The 22,360-nt window shown below is 40.2% G+C and overlaps 1 protein-coding gene across 1 annotated transcript in view; it reads right to left on the bottom strand.

The window, feature by feature from the left end:
* Window positions 1-22,360, bottom strand: part of trip4 (thyroid hormone receptor interactor 4) — a 116,228-nt gene that overhangs the window by 33,060 nt on the left and 60,808 nt on the right. The window contains exon 12 of the mRNA XM_067456326.1: window positions 16,254-16,356. Within this exon, the coding sequence (XP_067312427.1) occupies window positions 16,254-16,356 (103 nt within the window). The remainder of the gene's footprint in view (window positions 1-16,253; window positions 16,357-22,360) is intronic.

Genomic DNA, 22,360 nt, shown 5'->3' with positions numbered 1-22,360 from the left:
TGCAGTGGGAAAATTAAACCTCAGACAGCATGAGAAACATGGGAGCAGCTGGCAGCCCACACATAGACGCGATCTCCATCGCTCTTCTCTGAGGACCTGGGCTCTGAGCGGTCATTACTGATAACAAATGGAGGGCAAAATCATGCCAGATCACCACAGATCTGCCTCTCAGGACTGCAGAACTACTGCCATTCTGTAGAGGGACACATTAAAGCTGAAGTGTGTCATTTTTTCCAATGTTGAAACACTCTCCCAGCGTAATGAAATGAGACCCCTATAAGTAGACCATTTGTAGAGTGGTGCTTTCCTGTTTGTTTTTGAGGGGTCCGCATGCCAAAGCGAGAGTTTGAGACAGGACCACCAGTTTTTATGATGGGGGAGGGGCTGAAGGGGCAATTTAATTTTTTTTTTTGTGCAATACCACTTGGTGCTAGCCTAGAAATCTAGACGCACCCTAGCGGCAGCAAATTTAATCTGCCCGCGAGTGTCGTCTAGCAACTCTCAATACCCTTCTGAGCTTTATTCCTCACAATCTGGACGGGCCAATCACGTCGTGTATAGAGTCGGCGGGCGGGGCCATAATGACGACGGCCGAGTTGCGTTTGCGTGCTTCTAGTAAACACAGAAACTGGCGAACGGCGGCGGTCTTTCGAATCAGCTTTGACCGAGACTCTGGAAGACTTGGAGTTAAGCTTTTCTCTGAGAAAAGAACAAAGAACAGCACTGAAGTCATTCTTAAAAAGGGAAGATGTGTTCGGAGTTTAGCCGACCGGATACAGCGAATGTTTAATCTATCAACAAGCTCCGTTTCACCTTCGTTGCTCCGGTTGGTGTAGCGCTATCCTATCGCGTGCAGAGGGAGTTTGAAAGACAGCCGTTTATCCGCCCCTCGGCTTGAGCCGTCAATGGTGAGTTTCCAGACCAAACATCTTGATGTGGGTCTGGCTTGTCAGGCTAACTTGGTGCCACCAAAAGTTTCATTTACACCTTATTAGTGATGCGACAATACAATACAACTTCATATATAGGAAGACGATGCACTCCGATTTCTTATGACAGGAAGAAAGTGCAATGCCCAATAAGGCGAATAAGCCCCGCCTTCTAAATGAAAGAGCCAATCGTTGATTAGAAAAGTCATCGTGTCACTGCAGCTGCCGTTAGAAGCGGGTCGCGTGTTGAAGATTGCACATGCAGTAGCTTTGTCCAGACTGAAAATTTTTGTTTTTTTTGTCGAGGTTCGAGCATTTTAAAACAAAATTTGGGTAGTTTTTGTGTTACTCTGATCCTGGGTCAGACATATCAACCCAGTGTTTGGGTAGTTTTTGTGTCACTCAGATCCTGGGTCAGACGTAACAACCCAGTGTTTGGGTAGTTTTCGTGTTATGTCTGACCCAGGATCTGAGTAATACAAAAACTACCCAAACACTGGGTTGTTACGTCTGACCTGGGATCAGAGTAACACAAAAACTACCCAAACACTGGGTTGTTACGTCTGACCCAGGATCTGAATAACATAAAAACTACCCAAACACTGGGTTGTTACGTCTGACCCAGGATCTGAATAACACAAAAACTACCCAAACACTGGGTTGATACTTCTGACCCAGGATCTGAATAACACAAAAACTACCCAAACACTGGGTTGTTACGTCTGACCCAGGATCTGAGTAACACAAAAACTACCCAAACACTGGGTTGTTACGTCTGACCCAGGATCTGAGTAACACAAAAACTACCCAAACACTGGGTTGATACTTCTGACCCAGGATCTGAATAACACAAAAACTACCCAAACACTGGGTTGTTACATCTGACCCAGGATCTGAATAACACAAAAACTACCCAAACACTGGGTTGATACGTCTGACCCAGGATCTGAATAACACAAAAACTACCCAAACACTGGGTTGTTACGTCTGACCCAGGATCTGAGTAACACAAAAACTACCCAAACACTGGGTTGTTACGTCTGACCCAGGATCCGAGTAACACAAAAACTACCCAAACACTGGGTTGTTACGTCTGACCCAGGATCTGAGTAACACAAAAACTACCCAAACACTGGGTTGTTACGTCTGACGTATCAACCCAGTGTTTGGGTAGTTTTTATTTTATTTCATACACATAATATTGGTAACACAATAAATTTGGGTCCAATTCTCACTATTAACTAGTTGCTTATTATCAGGCATATTACTAGGATATTGGCTGTTTATTAGTACTTACAAAGCGCATATTAATGCATTATTCTGCATGACCTTATTATACATCCCTTAGTTATTAGGAGTTATTTGGAAGGAGTTTTTTGAGGTAAAAGTCATAGTTAATAGTGAAAATGTGTTCCCCATACTAAAGTGTTATCAATTGTTCACAAGATTTTAATAACTGTTGTAACACAAATGGTACAAACATCAACTTGTGTCTCACAGCCTTAAAGAACAGGACTCAGGTTGAACTGCGTTATTTATTTACATTTCATGCTAGGCTGACCTGTGCTTGAAATGAGAATTATGTCTATTTCAATTCATAGCCAAATACCAACCGCATTCTTGGATTGTTGCTTGAGTGCACAGGACCTTCAAAGGCTGGCTTGGTTTTTCTGGCAGTGTCAAACAGTCTCCCTCCCATTCTCTTTTCATGTACACATATGCTTTATGTGTTTGTGTTGCACACAGTTTAAAAGCTAGTCTTCTTAGCACTGAAGGGTTGTTTCACGAAGACAGATATACAAGCGTATCAAAACCGCTTGTTGATATTTTGATCACACACACCATGATACGACTGAAGAACTGTGTGTGAGTTTGGAAAAGTAGCCAGCAATTAAACTCTTAAACTCTATTCCACATGGCCTCAGGACACCACTCAAAGTAGACTACATTTGTTTTTTTAGTTACTAAGAAACATTAACAGATCCTTTTCAGGGTAAACTCCACATTTAATGTTACACGGATGAAAACAAGGCTGCGAGGGACAGAAGTAGAGTCCATTCAGTGAGTTATACTGTTTTAAAAATGCCATTAAATGATAACAATTTACTCTTTCTCTTCCGTAAATACTGGCCAAAATCATGCTCTAACATTTTCTCTAAAAAAGTTGTAGTGTTACCCAGATCCTGGGTCAGACGTATCAACCCAGTGTTTGGATAGTTTTTGTGTAACTCTGATCCTGGGTCAGACGTAACAACCCAGTGTTTGGGTAGCTTTTTTGGGGTAATCAGATCCTGGGTCAGACGTAACAACCCAGTGTTTGGGTAGTTTTTGTGTTACCGAGATCCTGGGTCAGACGTAACAACCCAGTGTTTGGGTAGTTTTTGTGTTACCGAGATCCTGGGTCAGACGTAACAACCCAGTGTTTGGGTAGTTTTTGTGTTACCGAGATCCTGGGTCAGACGTAACAACCCAGTGTTTGGATAGTTTTTGTGTAACTCTGATCCTGGGTCAGACGTAACAACCCAGTGTTTGGGTAGTTTTTGTGTTACTCAGATCCTGGGTCAGACGTAACAACCCAGTGTTTGGGTAGTTTTTGTGTTACCGAGATCCTGGGTCAGACGTAACAACCCAGTGTTTGGGTAGTTTTTGTGTTACCCAGATCCTGGGTCAGACGTAACAACCCAGTGTTTGGGTAGTTTTTGTGTTACTCAGATCCTGGGTCAGACATATCAACCCAGTGTTTGGGTAGTTTTTGTGTTACCGAGATCCTGGGTCAGACGTATCAACCCAGTGTTTGGATAGTTTTTGTGTAACTCTGATCCTGGGTCAGACGTAACAACCCAGTGTTTGGGTAGTTTTTGTGTTACCCAGATCCTGGGTCAGACGTAACAACCCAGTGTTTGGGTAGTTTTTGTGTTACCCAGATCCTGGGTCAGACGTATCAACCCAGTGTTTGGGTAGTTTTTGTGTTACCCAGATCCTGGGTCAGACGTAACAACCCAGTGTTTGGGTAGTTTTTGTGTTACCCAGATCCTGGGTCAGGTGTAACAACCCAGTGTTTGGGTAGTTTTTTTGTTACCCAGATCCTGGGTCAGACGTAACAACCCAGTGTTTGGGTAGTTTTTGTGTTACCGAGATCCTGGGTCAGACGTAACAACCCAGTGTTTGGGTAGTTTTTGTGTTACCCAGATCCTGGGTCAGACGTAACAACCCAGTGTTTGGGTAGTTTTTGTGTTACTCAGATCCTGGGTCAGACGTAACAACCCAGTGTTTGGGTAGTTTTTGTGTTACCCAGATCCTGGGTCAGACGTAACAACCCAGTGTTTGGGTAGTTTTTGTGTTACTCAGATCCTGGGTCAGGCGTAACAACCCAGTGTTTGGGTAGTTTTTGTGTTACTCAGATCCTGGGTCAGACGTATCAACCCAGTGTTTGGGTAGTTTTTGTGTTACTCAGATCCTGGGTCAGACGTAACAACTATAGAACGTAAAAAAATATGGACGACTCTGCATCATCCGTTTCCGCTTGCCAGATTTGAAGCTTTCAGGCGGCCAGCATGGCGCTGACATCTTGGGACCGAGTCTGCGCAGTAGAGATTTCGGGACTGGAGTTGCCCAGTAGAGAGCAGGAAGTCGCGATATCAAAAGCCCGCCCACACTCTCACAGATGCAGAACAATTAATTATGTTGGTGTGAAATAAACAGTTATGGAAATGTAGAAATTAAAGCTAAAGCTCCAATCTGCTCCCAAAAATTCAGAAAAAAGTCCGTTAGTGCCTTAGTGACAACTTCACTCAGAGAAGACGTCGATCTCAGCTGTCAATCATGACGTCACATCCCCCGTTTTTAAAGCATCAAATAACTAACTAAAACTAAACTTATTTAAAAAAAAAAACACTTGAAATGAAATCATCGCGATGATAACTGCCTTCAATGACATAAACTAACTTTGGGGGGAAAATATGTGAAGTGTAATTTTATTGTGTAGTTTGCCTCGCGTCCATTAGAAAACACAGAGGGGCGGCTATACTGGGACCGGGCGGCGATCGAGGCGCGAAAGCTGCAGTATCTGAGAGGGTACTTCTATCAATCAGAGCGTCATTTACATTTATTCAGAGTTCTAGAGAGAGAAAAAAAACCTCAACCCAACAGTTTCTCTAAAACACTGGTTCTCTCTGAACCCGAAAATGTTGCATAATCTGGTATGTTCACCCACCTGTAAAAGGGGGTGGTGTGCAGTAGTAAGTACTGGAAGGTTGCCGTCTTGAGCCTTGTAAGGAACGAGCCATGAGGCGACATCAATGTGTTAGGCACTTAACCCAAGGTTTCTCCAGGGGGAATTGTCCCAGTAAAAATGCACGGACACCATGATTGTGCCAAGTAGGACAAGTTCCTGGAAAAACATTAGGTTAGGGGAGTGGAAAATTCAACAAGCTTTTCCATCCCTCCTTCACAGAATTTGACAGGCTGACCTATATATTTAGGCTGTATACACATTTCCTGTTCTTTTCCAGTTGATGAATTTCTAATTTAAGAACAGAACACAATAGCCTGGATGCCAGCCGAACTCAGCCCTGCCCACAATTTTTTTAGGTCGGGCGGTTCGATCTGGACTCGATCCCTAGAGGAGTAATTATCTCCGAACAGAAACTGTTCTGACCAATGAAATCGTCAGGGCGGGCTTTAGACGATGACGGACAGATGATCAACAGTAACGTAATCATCACGTCATCAAAGGGGCTTGGATTATATTTGTTCGAATCCTAAACGGAGAGCTTGTTTGTATGCATTCACCTTCACTATTTCTCAGAAATGATGATCATGTTGGGTAAGTGCTCTGTGTATCATTAAATTATTTAATTTTTTACAACACCAGCAAAGATCGTGTATTCCAGGCATGCAGACAGGGTTGCCAAATTTTTTACAACAAAACCCGCCAACTACTAGCCCAAAACAATAGCGTCTCGAGGGGTTCTCCGGGAAAAAATGGTGTTTGGGGGTAAAATGTGTTATTTTCGCAAGGTTGCTGCTAAAATTCGCACTCATGGGTCTTTATATCACATAATAGTCGCTTCAACCGGCGGGCATAGAAAACAACCCGCAAAAAAAAAAAAACGGACTTGGCAACACAGTGCAGTTGAGGTCTGTTGACATTTGACAATGCGTCTCTCCGTTGCTCTGATTGGTTGTAGGTCTGTCCAATTGATGTCTTTCCTGGTTGGGTTGAAACACACCCCATAATCACAGCCCAATGGAGCATCAGACTCATATTCTGACTAGAGTTGAGTATGACCACGTCAGGCTAAGAACATAAGGCACATGCTAGATACATGTTTTGGGGATTACTTTACGTCACGGCTTTATATCTAGATTCTTTGACAAAAATATTCTTTCAGGACTTACAAAAGTTGTTCCTTGGCAAAATCACAATGAATAGTACAGGGCTTACTTAAAGTGTACATAACACTCACAGTTTCCGCCAGTCTCATGTTAATCTAGAATATCTATATAGAGTAGTATTGCATTCTTCATATCTCCAAAGATTCTTTCATTTTTTCATATTTATAAAAGATAGAGACATTGTACCGATTCTTTCAGAAAACAGCCGAGCTAGTGGAGGCGTGCAGAGACATACTCTGAACACACACAAACAAAACTTTCAGAAACTTGTTCGCATCCTGAAGGGGTGTATTTGAAACAGAAATACTCTGTCATATGTCCAACTCATTTTCTTTTTGGCCATGTTTAGCATGAGAATCAACTCTTTAACAGTGTAAATAAATAAAAATGCACGCAATAGCATTAGACCCCACCCCCTAGTGTTATAACGAGCAATGTCTGAAATTTCCTCCCAAAATCAGCGAAGTAAATGCCCTTCAGATGATTCCTGAGCCTGCCAGTAATGTCTGTTGTAACTTGTTTTGGATAAAATCATCTGCTAAGTGACTCCTCACCCACTAGCATGCAGTTTTATAACACCTGTGCAATGTTTGAAAACTGTGATTGTATTTGTTCACCTTTTGCCAGTTTGGGGATCACCATCACTGCTTTGAGTTTAAAGGGCAAAGAGGGGGAGGGAGGCCTTCCCTGAGCACTAAAGTCCTCTTGTTCACTGCACACTTCTCCTTCACATTAGTGAAGCAGCCAGTTCCCGGCTGCCCATTAGCTGTGTGACAGATCTGTAATAAACACAGCCTGTCACCTCTGAAGCCTGCTGCACATTTCCTGGGTAATATATAACCACCCCCAATACACATTCCCTTCCCCCACCGCAAGGCTCAATAGACCTGAAACCCGATTTCTGTCGAGCATCCCAGCAGCTGCTGAAGCAAGAAATTCCACCGAACCCAGATAGCCCTGGAAAATACATGAATATAAAAAAGGAGTCCATGAATAAATCAAAACCTTTCTTTTTACCTACCCTATGGAAGAGAATGAATTTTTTTTTTGTGGTGAAATGAAAAGAACAATTGAAGAAACAAGGGCACTGCAGGGAAAAAAAAGAAAGGGCGATAACGGTAGAAGTTGTCGATAATCTCATGGCCTCAGTCTACTGTAGACTCTTGGTAAGGTAGCTGGTGGGTGATTTTGCACACTTTTCTGCAACGATTGTGTGGGACAATCTGGCAGGATTCTGCGACTGGACATAAATATGCGAATAGAGCTGAGAGTGCTTAAGCCTTGTGTATATATACTATATATTACGTGGACAACACGGACACAGATTACTTGTATTTATACTACTGAGTGTACAACATGCTCAGTAGATCGGCGTGTAGACTTCCACACAAATGATTTCACACCTGGCCGTCTTTATATTGTCTTAAAGGGGCGGTTCCGTGTTTTTTTTCTAGGCTTGGTTGTGTTTATGGGGCGCAGTATAACATGTCTTAATACTTCTTTTTTTTTTTAAACACGGTATTTTTCTTATATTCTCCCTTTATTCCACACCGCTGTCTCCACTGGCCTTTGAACGGCTCGTTTGCTTCCTGCTTCTATGAAGCCCATCCCTCCGAAAAACGCAATGGTCTTAGATTGGTTAGATGGCCAAATGTAGTTTCCTGTATTTTTATTGGCTGAAGTGCCAAGCACAGGTTAAGGCCACACCCCTTCCCATAACAGGAAGAAGTCACATCTGCGGAGACTAGCAAGGGTTTATGATGTCACCAACCCAGGAAGAAGCTCGTTGTAGTCCAAACCGGCCATTTTTGTAGGCAATAAACCTCCATAACTTTAAAAGACAATATCTCCGTTTGCATTGAACTTTCAGCGCTGTAACTTTGCAGATACTGTTTATGCTCAAGCAGCGACATTACACACTAACTAAAGTTAAAAAAGTCAAATCGCATGTGACCACCCCTTTAACGACGGATTGTAGAGGTGTGGGTAGCGATGCACTCCTTCACACAGCCTCTTTGAAGCCTAGTGACCATGCGTACTTGTCCGTGCAGTAACAAAAATTAAGAGGCACGCGGATGTCCGCATAGAGCCTCTGCGTACACCCTCCGATGACGATTTTTAACTCACACGGACCCTTGCGCCTCCATGCGGACATGGAAAGTATAACACTAGCTTTAGTATATCCATTAGAAGAACAGTATCTCTCACTTTAGCCCTATTCGCACATGATTAGTACTATCTGGGGACCTCGTGTAATTTAGAAATTCCACCCCCACATCTGAATTTCCCGTGGCGCATTCACGCGGGATAAGCAAAGCCTGTGATTTTACACGTATTTTCTGACTTATCTCCCGGATATGATGTCAAGACTTGTAAATGTTTTTTTCGTTATAGATATAGCAGTATGAAATCATAAACAACAGCTCCTTACCGTGTGCTGCTATCTAGGCTTGTTGCAATAGTCAGTGTTACACCGGTTACATCACTTTCTCACCGACGTTTTGATTATTTAATTTTTTTATAGTAGTCCAATAAAAAATTATTTAGTTCAGTTAAAAACTGATCAAGTTTGGTTTGAAGAGGAAAAATGTACTGTGGCTGACGAGCGAGAGACGTGGGAGGAGCGAGCGAGACCAGTGAAGGACGAGAGAGGAACAGGCCTGGACTTTATGTTATGTTTGGTTTATGTTTTATCATGTGTGTGCATGGCAGTCGTCCGTGAGAGACTGCCTACATTACTTTCAGTTTGTTTATACATTTTGATTAAATTATTTTTAACGTTTGCCAGTTCCTGCCTCCTTCTTCCTTATTCTATGAACGTCATTACATGTACCAAGCACAATGTTCTCTCACCATTCCTGATTTCTAACACACACACACAGTGTTCGGCTGGTCTTGGGGCTGTCAAAGCAGAAATTAAAGCTGATACTCTCTGTATGTTTTTCAGTCATCTCTGGGCATGATCATATGTAAATTGTGCAAGGTTATTTTGCCCATTAGAAGGAAAGATCCGGAAAAAAACACATACATTTATAGACCCTCCCCTCAGAGAAATCAGTGGTTGAAAGTGGACAAAAGAGACAGATTAAAACACCAGGTGTAAATGGGAATGTCTCTCCCTCATCTACTTGTGATCCGATCGAATAAAACGCATCTTAACACCAGCTGTAAACAGGGCCTAAGTGGGCCGTTCTTGGCCAGAATAAGCCTGTTTATTAACACTTGGTTAAAACAGACAAAAGTGGTTTCCTTTCAGGAAATAAATGGATCATCTACTTCAAACCCATCCTTCAGCACAGCATGCTCGAAGCTAGGCTGCATATTATTAATGCATGCAGTTGGCAAGGCGTGCTTGTTTGGATATTGAAGCCGTATTGATTTGAATAAAGCAAGAAGAGAGAGACAACCTTTAGCCTTTGAAAGGCTGGCATGTAACAGAATCACTGATGTGAACTTGCAATATTCACACATGGCTGAAGCCACTCATCAGGATATCTCTGTTAGCTCGGTGCAGCGACGGTGACCTTCAGTGCGGAGATGAAATGACAGGATAAAAGATTCAGAAACCTCAGCACCCACACAGCTTTTAATACAGTTGTTTTAATCAGCGAATGGAAATATTGTTGTAATGGAATGACAGAGTCCAAATTTGCCACATCTAAATGTCAGCAATTCCAGCAACAATGAGGGGATAGATGGATGGTTTCCTATTATGCAAGTCAGTTTTCTGTTTTGTAACAGCAATCTTTTTTGATTGCTAATCCACACAGCATCCTGTTTTTGGGACAATGGGGTACAGACAAAGTTGTTTGGTCTTCATGTGCAGGACAAAAAGGGTGACACATTGACCCTAAACCTAGGAAGACACGAAAGAGGGCAAGACATCTCTGTGGTGACTTCTTACTCTTAACTGCCCTCCCAGCGTATCAGTCTTTATCTCCACCCCCATTCACCCCATGAGGAGTTCACGGAGGTCAGCTCTCATGAGAGATCTGGCAGCTTAGGAGAGAATGAAAATGAATGGGAAACGGTGGCTAGACACAAGGTCAAAATGGATATAAAATTCTCCATTACGATATGAAAAGCTGGTGGAGAAATAAGAGAGCTTTGAATGTCAGAGGGCAGGATTGCTTTTGAGGGTCTGGCTTTGTGCTTCCTTTATGTGAAAAACAAAAGAATCCGAACACAGTCGCCAATGCTCTTGTAAAAGCAGTCACCCATGCTTGTCGGAGATGCTTTTCCCCAAGAGAATTCACAAATTTAGTTATATAATCAATTGGCCATTTTTATCTGAGAAGCTAAGCAGGTTAAACAGAAAAGAATGTGCACATTTGATTACGGAGGAATCGTCACGCAGATACTATCCAAGTGTGAAATGCTTCCAGTCTGTACTGTGAAATAACACCATTGTTGACAGCCAGCTGCTGTGAAGAATGACTGGGAAAATGGCACCAAACAATCTCCGTTAAGAGTGGAGATTTGCTGCAAACAAGACTGTAGATAGTAGGGCTGGGTATTGACACAAATTTCACAATTTGATTTAGATTCACAAGCTTGTGATTCGATTATTTTGAATGTATATCTACGGTGGGCCAGTAGTGCAGCCATACTAAATTAAACCACAGCACAACGGAAGTGCTCCCGACCACGAGGGGCTCTCGGAGTGCAATAAAGTTAGTTTCCCTTGCCATTGCTCTATTGGCCAGTCTTACAAAGATTTAAACACTACCATGAGTTTTAAGTGTGTAACCATTGTATATCAACATGAAAAATCTATTCAAAATCCCCTACAGGCATTATAGCTGCATATTTATACTATGTATTATACTATATATTTATGAATTAAAATGACTTTTAACATTTAAAAACAGACATATTAAAATCCCACAGCTTTGTTGTATTCTAAAAAACAGACTCAATGCATAACATAGGAATTTGAACATTTAAACAAAACAAAAAATGTAATTTTAATGAACAAAATTATACATTTCAACCACTTGGTAGAATTGGCAGACGTTCCCTTAGGCATCAAGTGCCGTGATCACGAGTAAAAATGTTTTTGAGAATAAATATGCAGCTATAATTCATGTAGGTGATTTTGAGTTGATATTTCATGTCGATATACAATGGTTACACACTTAACTGATCGTAGTGTTTATATCTTTGTAAGACTGGCCAATCTATAGAGCAATGGCAAGGAAAACTAACTTTGTTGCACTCCGAGAGTCCCCTCGTGGTCAAGAACATTTCCGTTGTGTTATAGCTTGATTTCGTTGTGTTGTAGCTTGATTTCGTTGTGTTGTGGCTTGATTTCGTTGTGTTCTAGCTTGATTTTGATGTGTTGTAGTTTGATTTCGTTGTGTTGTAGCTTGTTTCCGTTGTGCTGTAGCTTGATTTCGTTGTGTTGTGGCTTGATTTTGTTGTGTTGTGGCTTGATTTCGTTGTGTTGTAGCTTGATTTTGTTGTGTTGTAGCTTGATTTAATTGTGTTGCAGCTTAATTTCATTGTGTTGTAGCTTGATTTTGTTGTGTTGTAGCTTGATTTTGTTGTGTTGTAGCTTGTTTCCGTTGTGTTGTGGCTTGATTCCGTTGTGTTGTAGCTTGTTTCCGTTGTGTTGTGGCTTGATTCCGTTGTGTTGTAGCTTGTTTCCGTTGTGTTGTAGCTTGTTTCCGTTGTGTTGTGGCTTGATTCCGTTGTGTTGTAGCTTGTTTCCGTTGTGTTGTAGCTTGTATTCGTTGTGTTGTAGCTTGTTTCCGTTGTGTTGTAGCTTGTATTCGTTGTGTTGTAGCTTGTTTCCGTTGTGTTGTAGCTTGATTTCGTGGTGTTCTAGCTTGTTTCCGTTGTGTTGTAGCTTGTATTCGTTGTGTTGTGGCTTGTTTCCGTTGTGTTGTAGCTTGATTTCGTGGTGTTGTAGCTTGATTTCGTGGTGTTCTAGCTTGTTTCCGTTGTGTTGTAGCTTGTATTCGTTGTGTTGTAGCTTGTTTCCGTTGTGTTGTAGCTTGTATTCGTTGTGTTGTAGCTTGTTTCCGTTGTGTTGTAGCTTGTTTCCGTTGTGTTGTGGCTTGTTTCCGTTGTGTTGTAGCTTGTTTCCGTTGTGTTGTGGCTTGTTTCCGTTGTGTTGTGGCTTGTTTCCGTTGTGTTGTAGCTTGATTTCGTTGTGTTGTAGCTTGTTTCCGTTGTGTTGTAGCTTGATTTCGTTGTGTTGTAGCTTGTTTCCGTTGTGTTGTAGCTTGTTTCCGTTGTGTTGTGGCTTGTTTCCGTTGTGTTGTGGCTTGTTTCCGTTGTGTTGTAGCTTGATTTCGTTGTGTTGTGGCTTGTTTCCGTTGTGTTGTAGCTTGTTTCCGTTGTGTTGTGGCTTGTTTCCGTTGTGTTGTGGCTTGTTTCCGTTGTGTTGTAGCTTGATTTCGTTGTGTTGTGGCTTGTTTCCGTTGTGTTGTAGCTTGTATTCGTTGTGTTGTGGCTTGTTTCCGTTGTGTTGTAGCTTGATTTCGTTGTGTTGTAGCTTGTTTCCGTTGTGTTGTGGCTTGTTTCCGTTGTGTTGTGGCTTGTTTCCGTTGTGTTGTAGCTTGATTTCGTTGTGTTGTGGCTTGTTTCCGTTGTGTTGTAGCTTGATTTCGTTGTGTTGTAGCTTGATTTTGTTGTGTTGTAGCTTGATTTCGTTGTGTTGTAGCTTGATTTCGTTGTATTGTAGCTTGATTCTGTTGTGTTGTGGCTTGATTCCGTTGTGTTGTAGCTTGTTTCCTTTGTGTTGTAGCTTGATTTGATTTTGCACATAGCACCTTAAATTATATACGTTCTGGACACATTATACCAGGCAGTGTCCAGCATTGTCCCACAGAAACATACCCCTTGTCCCCCCTTGGGATATTGGCAGGTGGTCACCTTATACGTGAGACAGGATACTGATTTTGGCATGTTGTACTGTATCTTTTATCAAGTTAATATTATATATATAAAATTTTTATTGTAAAAAAAAAGTGTTGTATACAAATCAGCTCATTACTTCCATATCTCCAATAGACTCCCATAGTTTACAGCATCGATTTAAAGATTAGTTTTTCTTGAGAAAAATTTCCATGTTTTGTACCTGACATATCCAAATAATCGATATTGAATCTCAATCTAATCAAATTGTGAAATGAGTCAATCCCCAGCCCTAATAGAAACTATGCATTACTTTAAAACTAATCGTATTTGTTGGACAAACTGAGATGTTTCTTTCATCATATATAGTTTTTTTTAATAATGTCTGGTGACAAAATCTGGATCATGTGGCTGGAACAAGACATTCTATCATTTCCCCAAAAAACCTAACATTCATCAGTTAGCATTCCAATTCATCTCAATGGCAGCTTCTCAGCTGGTGCAGGCCCTTCCAAGTACACTGGCATGAGGTGACTTTTGGCCGTAAATGCCATGTGACTTATCATTCTGATTGGCTGATGGCACCACAAGAACATGCAGACCCAAAACCCTTCATTAGTGACTATCCCGAGCTTTGACGTCAAGCCCAGGAAACGCCCAGGGGAAAGGACCAGCTGGAGTGCCGTCTTTTGTTCAGACTGACAATTGTTTGTTTTACTTTGTCTGAATATTTTAACATTAATCATCTGCTTTGATCTTCATAGCCACTAAAAAAAAATCCCCCCCAAAAAATCAAACGATTGACAAATCAAATGGTAGGCCATTGATATATGCTATGGTACAATCTCCACAATATTACAGAGGATATTTTATAGTAATTTAATGTTTCTCTTTTCAAACTCATGCAAATCAAATTTGCTACCATTATAATTGGCAATGCCTAAAAGATGCGATTATTTGGACATCCACAATGTGTCGGCATAAATTAAAAAAAAAACCTTGATCATAACCAAAGGGAACCAAAGCTAGATGATAGTGAAGACAACAATGCACATTAAATGATAAAGGCCAGTGCTACATGAAAAACGTGACATGTTGCATGAAAAGAGTGGTGTAAACATACGGTCATTAGACAAAATGTAATATTTTGAATACCAGTTACAGTAGAAGGTGTGTGTGTAAAATCATAGCTCTGCTGTGAAGTGTGAAAATGTATGGGATTGCCTTCTCTCTGAAGTGCAAAAGTACATTAAAGGGATAGTTCAACCAAAAATGAGAATGTGATGTTTATCTGCTGACCCCCAGGGCATCCAAGATGTAGGTGTGTTTGTTTCTTCAGTAGAACTCGAGTGAAGATTTTTAACTCAACCGTTGCTCATATAATGTATGTCAATGGTGTGTACATCAAAAAGAGATCAAAAAACACACAGACATACGAATCCATATTTAAACCCTGTGGCTCGTGGCGACACATTGATGTCTTAAGACACAAAACAATCTGTGAGAAACACAACAGTATTTATTATTTACCTCATATCAGACGAATCTCATCTAGCATTCCCAGCATCAAAATACTGGCGCAATCATAGATATATGTATGTAGATTCCTCATTTGACCGATCCGCGCATGCAGCAATGAGGAAACTATATATATATTGTATTAGCAATTGCATTTTCAATTTGTGGACGCATAAAATGTGCCATAATCCAAACGCAGTTTTTATAAATCGCGCATTTCTGTTTGCATTTTCGTTTACGTGAACGCACAAGGATTGCCATATTTCAAATGGAAAAGCAAAGTCTATTTGCAATTGCATTTCCAATGTCTTAAAAGTCCCACGTTTGCCATTTCATTTCCTCCGTGTCCTGCAACAACCTGCACAAAATTCAAATGGAATCGCGCAATCCCCTTTGCGTTTGCATTTCCGATGTCTAACACAGTCATCTGTCAATCAGGCTTGAGGGTTAAAAACAAAATAACTTTTTCATCATCATTCATTCCAATAAAGAAAATGGGGAGAATTACACAATAAATGTGTCTATTTTGCAACAACAACAACAAAAAAGTCATAAAATAATAATATATATAATATACACATACACAATCATATACAATCTTTAAAATAGGCCTATCCTTTCAGGCTATTGAACCTGGTGCAAAGAGATATTTTGAAACATTTCACCTGCTGGTACTTTCGCTTTTGCTGCAGAGACCCTTGTGATAAATACATGTGTTATATTTATGATAATCTACACAGATTTCAGTTGACGAAAATAAATAATAAAAGTGCGATTACTGACAGGATGCTGTGCGCACGCTCATTGCCCAACACGGAAAAGCATAGCGCGCCTAAATAAACAGAAATATATGATATCTATGTATCTTATATATATCTATGATCACACTGGTATTTTGACCTTCTTCGACAGAAGTAATGGCGATGGGAAACACTAGATAAGATTCGTCTGATATGAGGTAAATAATAAATACTGTTGTGTTTCTCACAGAAACCGATTGTTTTTTGTCTTAAGACATCAATGTGTCGCCACAAGCCACAGAGTTTAATATGGATTCGTATGTCTGTGTGTTTTTTACTCTCATAGAAACACACCTCATTGACATGCATTATATGAGCAACGGTTGAGTTAAAATCTTCATTTGTGTTCTACTGAAGAAACAAACACACCTACATATTGGATGCCCTGGGGGTCAGCAGATAAACATCACATTTTCATTTTTGGATGAACTATCCCTTTAAATGCTTCTCAAAAACATTTGCTTTAACACATTTATTAATATCATTTGCATCAGTGTGCCATTTTTGATTACCAAACATTATGTTTAGCAAACATCGCATAATATGTGACCCGTGCTTGCAAAAGCATAATGAATTTGTTGCATAATGAACGTGGCAGCATAATGAATTTGCCTACCTTCGTGTGTGTGTAGTGGCCTATAGGATGCTTAAAATTGCTGCTCATTGGGGTTTATGCATGTGTTGAATTGTGAGAGTGCAGAAAGGGTGAACGACTAGCACATGAAAAGAGGCAGGCAGGACTTACAAATCTTGTGTTTCCCTTTCATGGGAAATTTCACCACCAACTCCTGGGGGTTGGAGCAAATGAAGACAAATGGAGAAGTCGACTCCTCACTGATCTGGGGATACTGAAAAGAGAGAGGAAACAATGAGCTGTGTTCAGCCACTTGGTTACCACGCACAGAAAGCAGGGCTGCTTTGAAAGGCTTCTCTTCCCTGTAATTGATAGGCAGCACATAGGAGAGGCGAAATTGACTGGCACTTTCATAAGAAAGGTGACATCTATCTAATCTGTCGGGGGGAAGGCGCAGGTCATCTTATTTCCTCCCGACCATCAGAGAGTCGTATGATTGTATCACAGCATTCGAGAAGCACAAGCTTTTCACAACACTATTTCCTCCCCCCCACCCTCACACTAAAAGAGCTTGACACAATCAGGGCTTTTAAGAGAGCTGCAGATATGAGGTCCCTCTGCATACTTGAGTTGTCTCGCAGGAGACGTGGATAAATTCAGCCCCTGCAAGATTTACTTACACTCGTGTGGTGATACGCCCACATATCGGTTTGAAATGAATGAATGTTCCTTCAAGATTAGCAGATGAAAGATTCACAAGAAGCATGTAGGCCCTATGATTTCCGCGATGCGTCTATTTAATTTACTACTATTTACTATGATTTACTGCTATTTAAATATGGATCCTGCATGTTCTGCATGTCTCTGTGTGAATGAATGGTGTGGTTTCATTTTACACACACACAACACACACACACACACACACACACACACACACACACACACACACACACACACACACACACACACACACACACACACACACACACACAACGCTCGTGCTGTTTTCAGCCTCTTTCGCCTTAATACATATATACAGTACCGTCGAAAGGGCTGTGCCAAGTGTGCGACCGCACAGGGCCTCGCACAAAGTAAAGTGACAGCTGACAATGTGAAAAAACAATAGTTAGTTTTTGTCCTTTAAAATACTATAATAGTTAAAAGACATAGACATAGCTAAAAATGTGTACCGTGATGCTGTATTATTCTGCTTGTTCAAATTTTATTATGTAGTGGGCTAACTTGAGACAGCGATTCGTGCGCATATGTCACTCAGCGCGGCATCGCATGTCAGGCCCCTAGAGAGAGCTTTATTCGGGCCATTCAAATTCTGATTTTGGCTGCCTCTGAAACCATAGATATATTAGACTACCTAAGAAGTTCAAAATATATAGGCTACACTAGAAATCAGTGCTCAAAACAAAACTAAATTCACTTTAAAGAAAGACTTTTATTCAAAACAATACTCAATGAAGTGGTCATGCCTGACCCAACCCCATGTCTCCAGACATATGCGCATCTTATGTATAGCCTATCTAACTTATGCTGCTCACTATTCATAATCAACATATGAAAAAATATATATTGAAGGCTAATTTTAAAACATAGCCTAATTAAATTTGCAACTTTTTCTTTAACCCATAGCCGATGAAGGCGCTGGTGCATTCTGATGGACATTTTCCTTTATGAAAATGGATATAACTCGCAATACTACTACATTTTTAGCCATACAGATAAGTGCTAAACATATTTATAAACTATAAACGATCTACTTTTGTGTAGGTTACACTCACAAAGGTCTTTGATTCAGGGAACAGATTATTTAGCATGCACTCACTACAAACACTGTCTTCATTTTATATATATATATATATATATATATATATATATATATATATATATATATATATATATATATATATATATATATATATATATATATATATATTTTGTTTACTAAAAGCAAAGTTTTTTAATTTTAAAAGCATTTCTTAAATTCAGTTAATATTTCTAAAAAAAGAAATTCAAAGCCAAAAAAACGAAATGTTAAAACAAAAAATGAATGCTTGCATTTGCATTTAAATTAATGCTTGCATAAAACGCCTATATGTCTCCTTCCATTAAAAACAATGGCTGGGATATACATAAGTCTAGACTTATGCTGCATACTTTTTGGAATGACTTATCATGAGAGGAAAAAAAAAATTTTAGTCGCATAAAAGCGGTTAATGAAAACGTGTCATTTGGCAATAGATTTTTTATTGACATTTAGTAGCCTAAATATCACAACGATTTTGAGCAAATCTGTAATGGAAATTTGACCCATACATAGAACATAATTTAAGGGTAAAAATGTGCGCACTGCGCAGTTGAGTTACATTTTAACTTCTTGAACCCAATGCTGTTGAACTTAATATACACATTTTTTTATTTTATTTTAAAATATCCACATTAACAACTAATTGTTCGTCAATATAGACCCCCTTTAATGTAACTACCCCTGGGCCTTACACATCACATTCGCACATGGCCTCCCATCCCCCTTGCGACAGGCCAGCATATGGGTGTGTGTGTGTGTGTGTGTGTGTGTGTGTGTTACTGCAAAATGTCCCTCTAGTTTATTTTACTAGATACAGTAAATGTGGATCCACTGATCATTGTGGGTAACTAGTGTCTCAACAAGTAGCAAAAGCTGTTTAACTACATTTCTCATCAGAGTGCTATTTTTGTAATCATGTAGCTTCTCAGTAGCAAAGATGTTTTATTTATTTTATTGATTAGTGCAGCTGTTTCACATTATAATTTAATGCTGTGCCTCATTTCTTTGTTTGCTAAATAATATATTAAAACTAATTAGAATGCACAGAACCAGCTGACAATTTTTAATATTTACTCTTTATGAAACAATTATGATCTAGCTTCAATGTAACAAGATATTTCACCATAGCTTGTGGTGCAACTAATGCTTTCTCCAAAGGCTAATGTTCACCGTAGTGTAGTTTTTTCTGGCAAGTTGGTGGTTAAGATTGCTGTGTTGTTTCAAAATACAGCAGAACTATAAAACAGCTCAAAATTAAAACCTATTTTATGTATACATTTAATTAAACACTTCTAGATGAAACAAAATATTCAATGAAGGAAAAAATCTCTACGTGGAAGTGATTTAATTCTCCACACCAGAACAAAACAGGGCTAAATGAGAACCGGCCAATTAGAATCTAAATAGTTTGCTATTGGAATAAGCATCTGTTTGCATTATCCAACAGTCTGCATGGCCTACATGACATCTGTAGAAACAGAAAGTAGTAGGGCTGGGATAAACGATTATTTTTTAAACGATTAATCTAGCGATTATTTTTTCGATGCATCGATTAATCTAACGATTAATTTTTCCTGACCGATTCGGTTACGATTCGATTCGATTACCGATTATCTACCCATTAATTGCCTAATAGTAATTTATACATGTTGATTTAATTATCTGAATGAAAAAACGAATTCCTTAACATTGCAATATATGTTTATTGCTCTTAAAATTCCAAAGTAAGACTATACAAGAGCAATGCATTCAATAAAACCTTGAAAACATAAAGTAGGCTACACACACACACACACACACACACACACACACACACACACACACACACACACACACACACACACACACATAAATAAGTATTAACCTACAACAAAGAAACATATTATACGATTTTTCTATGTATGCAACTCAGCCTACAGGCTATGCCCATCGATTAAATATCAACAAGTTGGTTAATCAAATCCGGGGACACACTGCAAGCGTGAGCGTCTCGGCTGCGTGGCGTGTCCGTTTTTGTTTCGGCTCCCATGTTAACAGGTTCTGCACACTGACTGTGACGCGCGGAAAACGCGTGCATGCTAGAAATAGAAGAGCGCCTATTTTTCACGTGTTGGGAGCGTCTCCAGGCAAAATAGAATAGGAAAAGATGTTTATATATCATTTTGACACGAATACATATTATTAAATTACATTTTCATGTTTGAAAGTCTGTAGGTTTACATAAATGCAGATATAGGCCTAATTGTAATAATAAAAAACGTCAATTATCGATTTTGAAATATTGCAACTGTCAATACAGAACGAAATATTATATAGCCTATTTTGCCGTCAATACCATAGATATGTGGCTACTCCCGACGTTTTCTTTGCTGTATCAGTAGGCTATTTATGTTTAACATTAGGAATAGGGCTTCCCTCCGCATCAATAGCAGCAGCAGCGCCGCGTCAGACACGCTTCTAGTGTGCAAAGGCAGAGAAAACGCCACGCAGCCCCGTGGCTGACACGCAACAGAAACACCACGCGCATCCGCGGCATGACAGTGAAAAAAGTTACATGTAGTGTGCATTACGGGCGCCAATACTCCGTTTAAAACCGGAATAGTCCTGGGATGAAACTGCTCACTTAGAGGATGGATACCCTCGGTCACATCAGCGCGATTAGACATTGAACATTTTAAATTTAAAACAGCTTATTAGGTAACGGAGCCAATGTGTCCGATGCTTTCACTTGATGCACACGTTTGTTTTTGTGATTAAAATACATAAAATATTACCAAAACATCTGTCTTCCTGTGTGCAGAAATTTAGCCGTGACAACAAAACGCGTGCGCGCATGCCTGTGATGCTCCGTGCGCACCGCGCGCCAACCCCATATACTGTGGCCAACCCGCAAGCCTTGCACTTCTGAAAGTCTGAGGAGCCACTCGTGTTGCTACCATAGATATACATAATAAATAATATACTTAATTACATAATATACTTTATTATGTACATCTATGGTTGCTACTACTCTCCGGCGCCGCCATCTTTATTTTGAGTCTGACGAATCGACGCGCATATTTTGCGTCGACGTAATGTAATGTGATGGAGGGATGTTAATAAATACACTGTAAAAAGTGAACCTGGGTGAAAGTTGGATTACTATTTACTTGGTATTTCTGCTTTCCCAATTGTAATGGATTATTGTACACTTTTTTCAACTTAAACGCATAGAAATTCAGATAGATTCAAAATCTCACTTTCACCCAAAGTATGATTTCCCTTTAAGGACACCCGCGTCAGACGTTTTTTTTCTGACGTCTTGACGCAGGAGCCTGTCTGAAAATGTTCTGCTCAACCGCCATTTTCTTTTTCTCTCGGGACCTGCTCGGGACTCGGATTAAAAAGGTAGGTTGGAAGTTTGTTTTAATTACTATACTCGAAAATGTACCTTGTGGACATGTGTTTTAGTTGTTTATGAGTTAAGTGATGTTGTCTGTGAACATAAATTCTAATGAAATCTAAATTAACCAAACTTTTGAACGTGCGCTTGCGTTTCTGAATATGTTCTATGTATACAAAATGTTGTATTTAACTTAAGTTACTCATTTGACTTAGCTCAGCACTACTTAAAGATTTTGGGCCCTATCTTGCACACAGCGCAATTGACTTTGTACACCGCCGCATGTGTCATTCCTATTTTGCACCCGCGCAAAGCGCGCTTTTCCCTCCACAGAAGCACGCTGCTAAACTAGTGAATGAACTTGCGCTCCCTGGGCGGTTCAGCGCAAAAAAAGGAGGCGTGTTCCGGCGCAAACAATCCCTGGTGCTATTTTGCTGTTCCATTAAAAAACTGCGCCACTGACCAGAAAAAACCTCGTCTAAAGTCAGTGGCGCGTGCATACACTTTGCTCATGAAATCTACACAGATGCAACAGTTGTTTTTGCAAATCATAAATTGTTACACTAAAAACATATTAACACATGAGATGACGGAAATCTTTGTGGTGTGCCACGAAGATGTGAAAAAATAGGCATAAATCTAGCTTACAAATTATTCAGGCTGTGAACCGCTCCTGGCGTGCGCCTGGTAAATACGACATAATAATAGCAATCCATAATGGAACTTGCGCACCTGCTTTTAAAGGGAATGTTGGATGACGCTCTGATTGGTTTATTCACGTTACGCCCAAACCACACCTATGAATAATGAAGCTACTTCAGACCAACCCATTTTAGATTTGCGCCGGGCGCAAGAGCCATTTATCCCGCCGGGAAAATAGCAACAGCGCCGAGACCCGCCCACAAAGTTACTTGCGCTTTGCGCTTTGACACTTGCGTTTCAGATCGTTAAAATAGGGCCCATTGACATGTTAGAGTGATAAAGAAACATGCATGACTGAGAAAATAAAACAAGGGAAGTGCTTGGCGTTTAAAACGGTTAAGCACAATAAGCTGCAAGAGAGAGCTCAATGCTGTA

The sequence above is a fragment of the Pseudorasbora parva genome, chromosome 1 (assembly GCF_024679245.1).
Source record: "Pseudorasbora parva isolate DD20220531a chromosome 1, ASM2467924v1, whole genome shotgun sequence".
NCBI lineage: Eukaryota > Metazoa > Chordata > Actinopteri > Cypriniformes > Gobionidae > Pseudorasbora > Pseudorasbora parva.
Note: the sequence above shows the minus strand (reverse complement) of the source record. Positions and strands in the feature narration are given on the sequence as shown.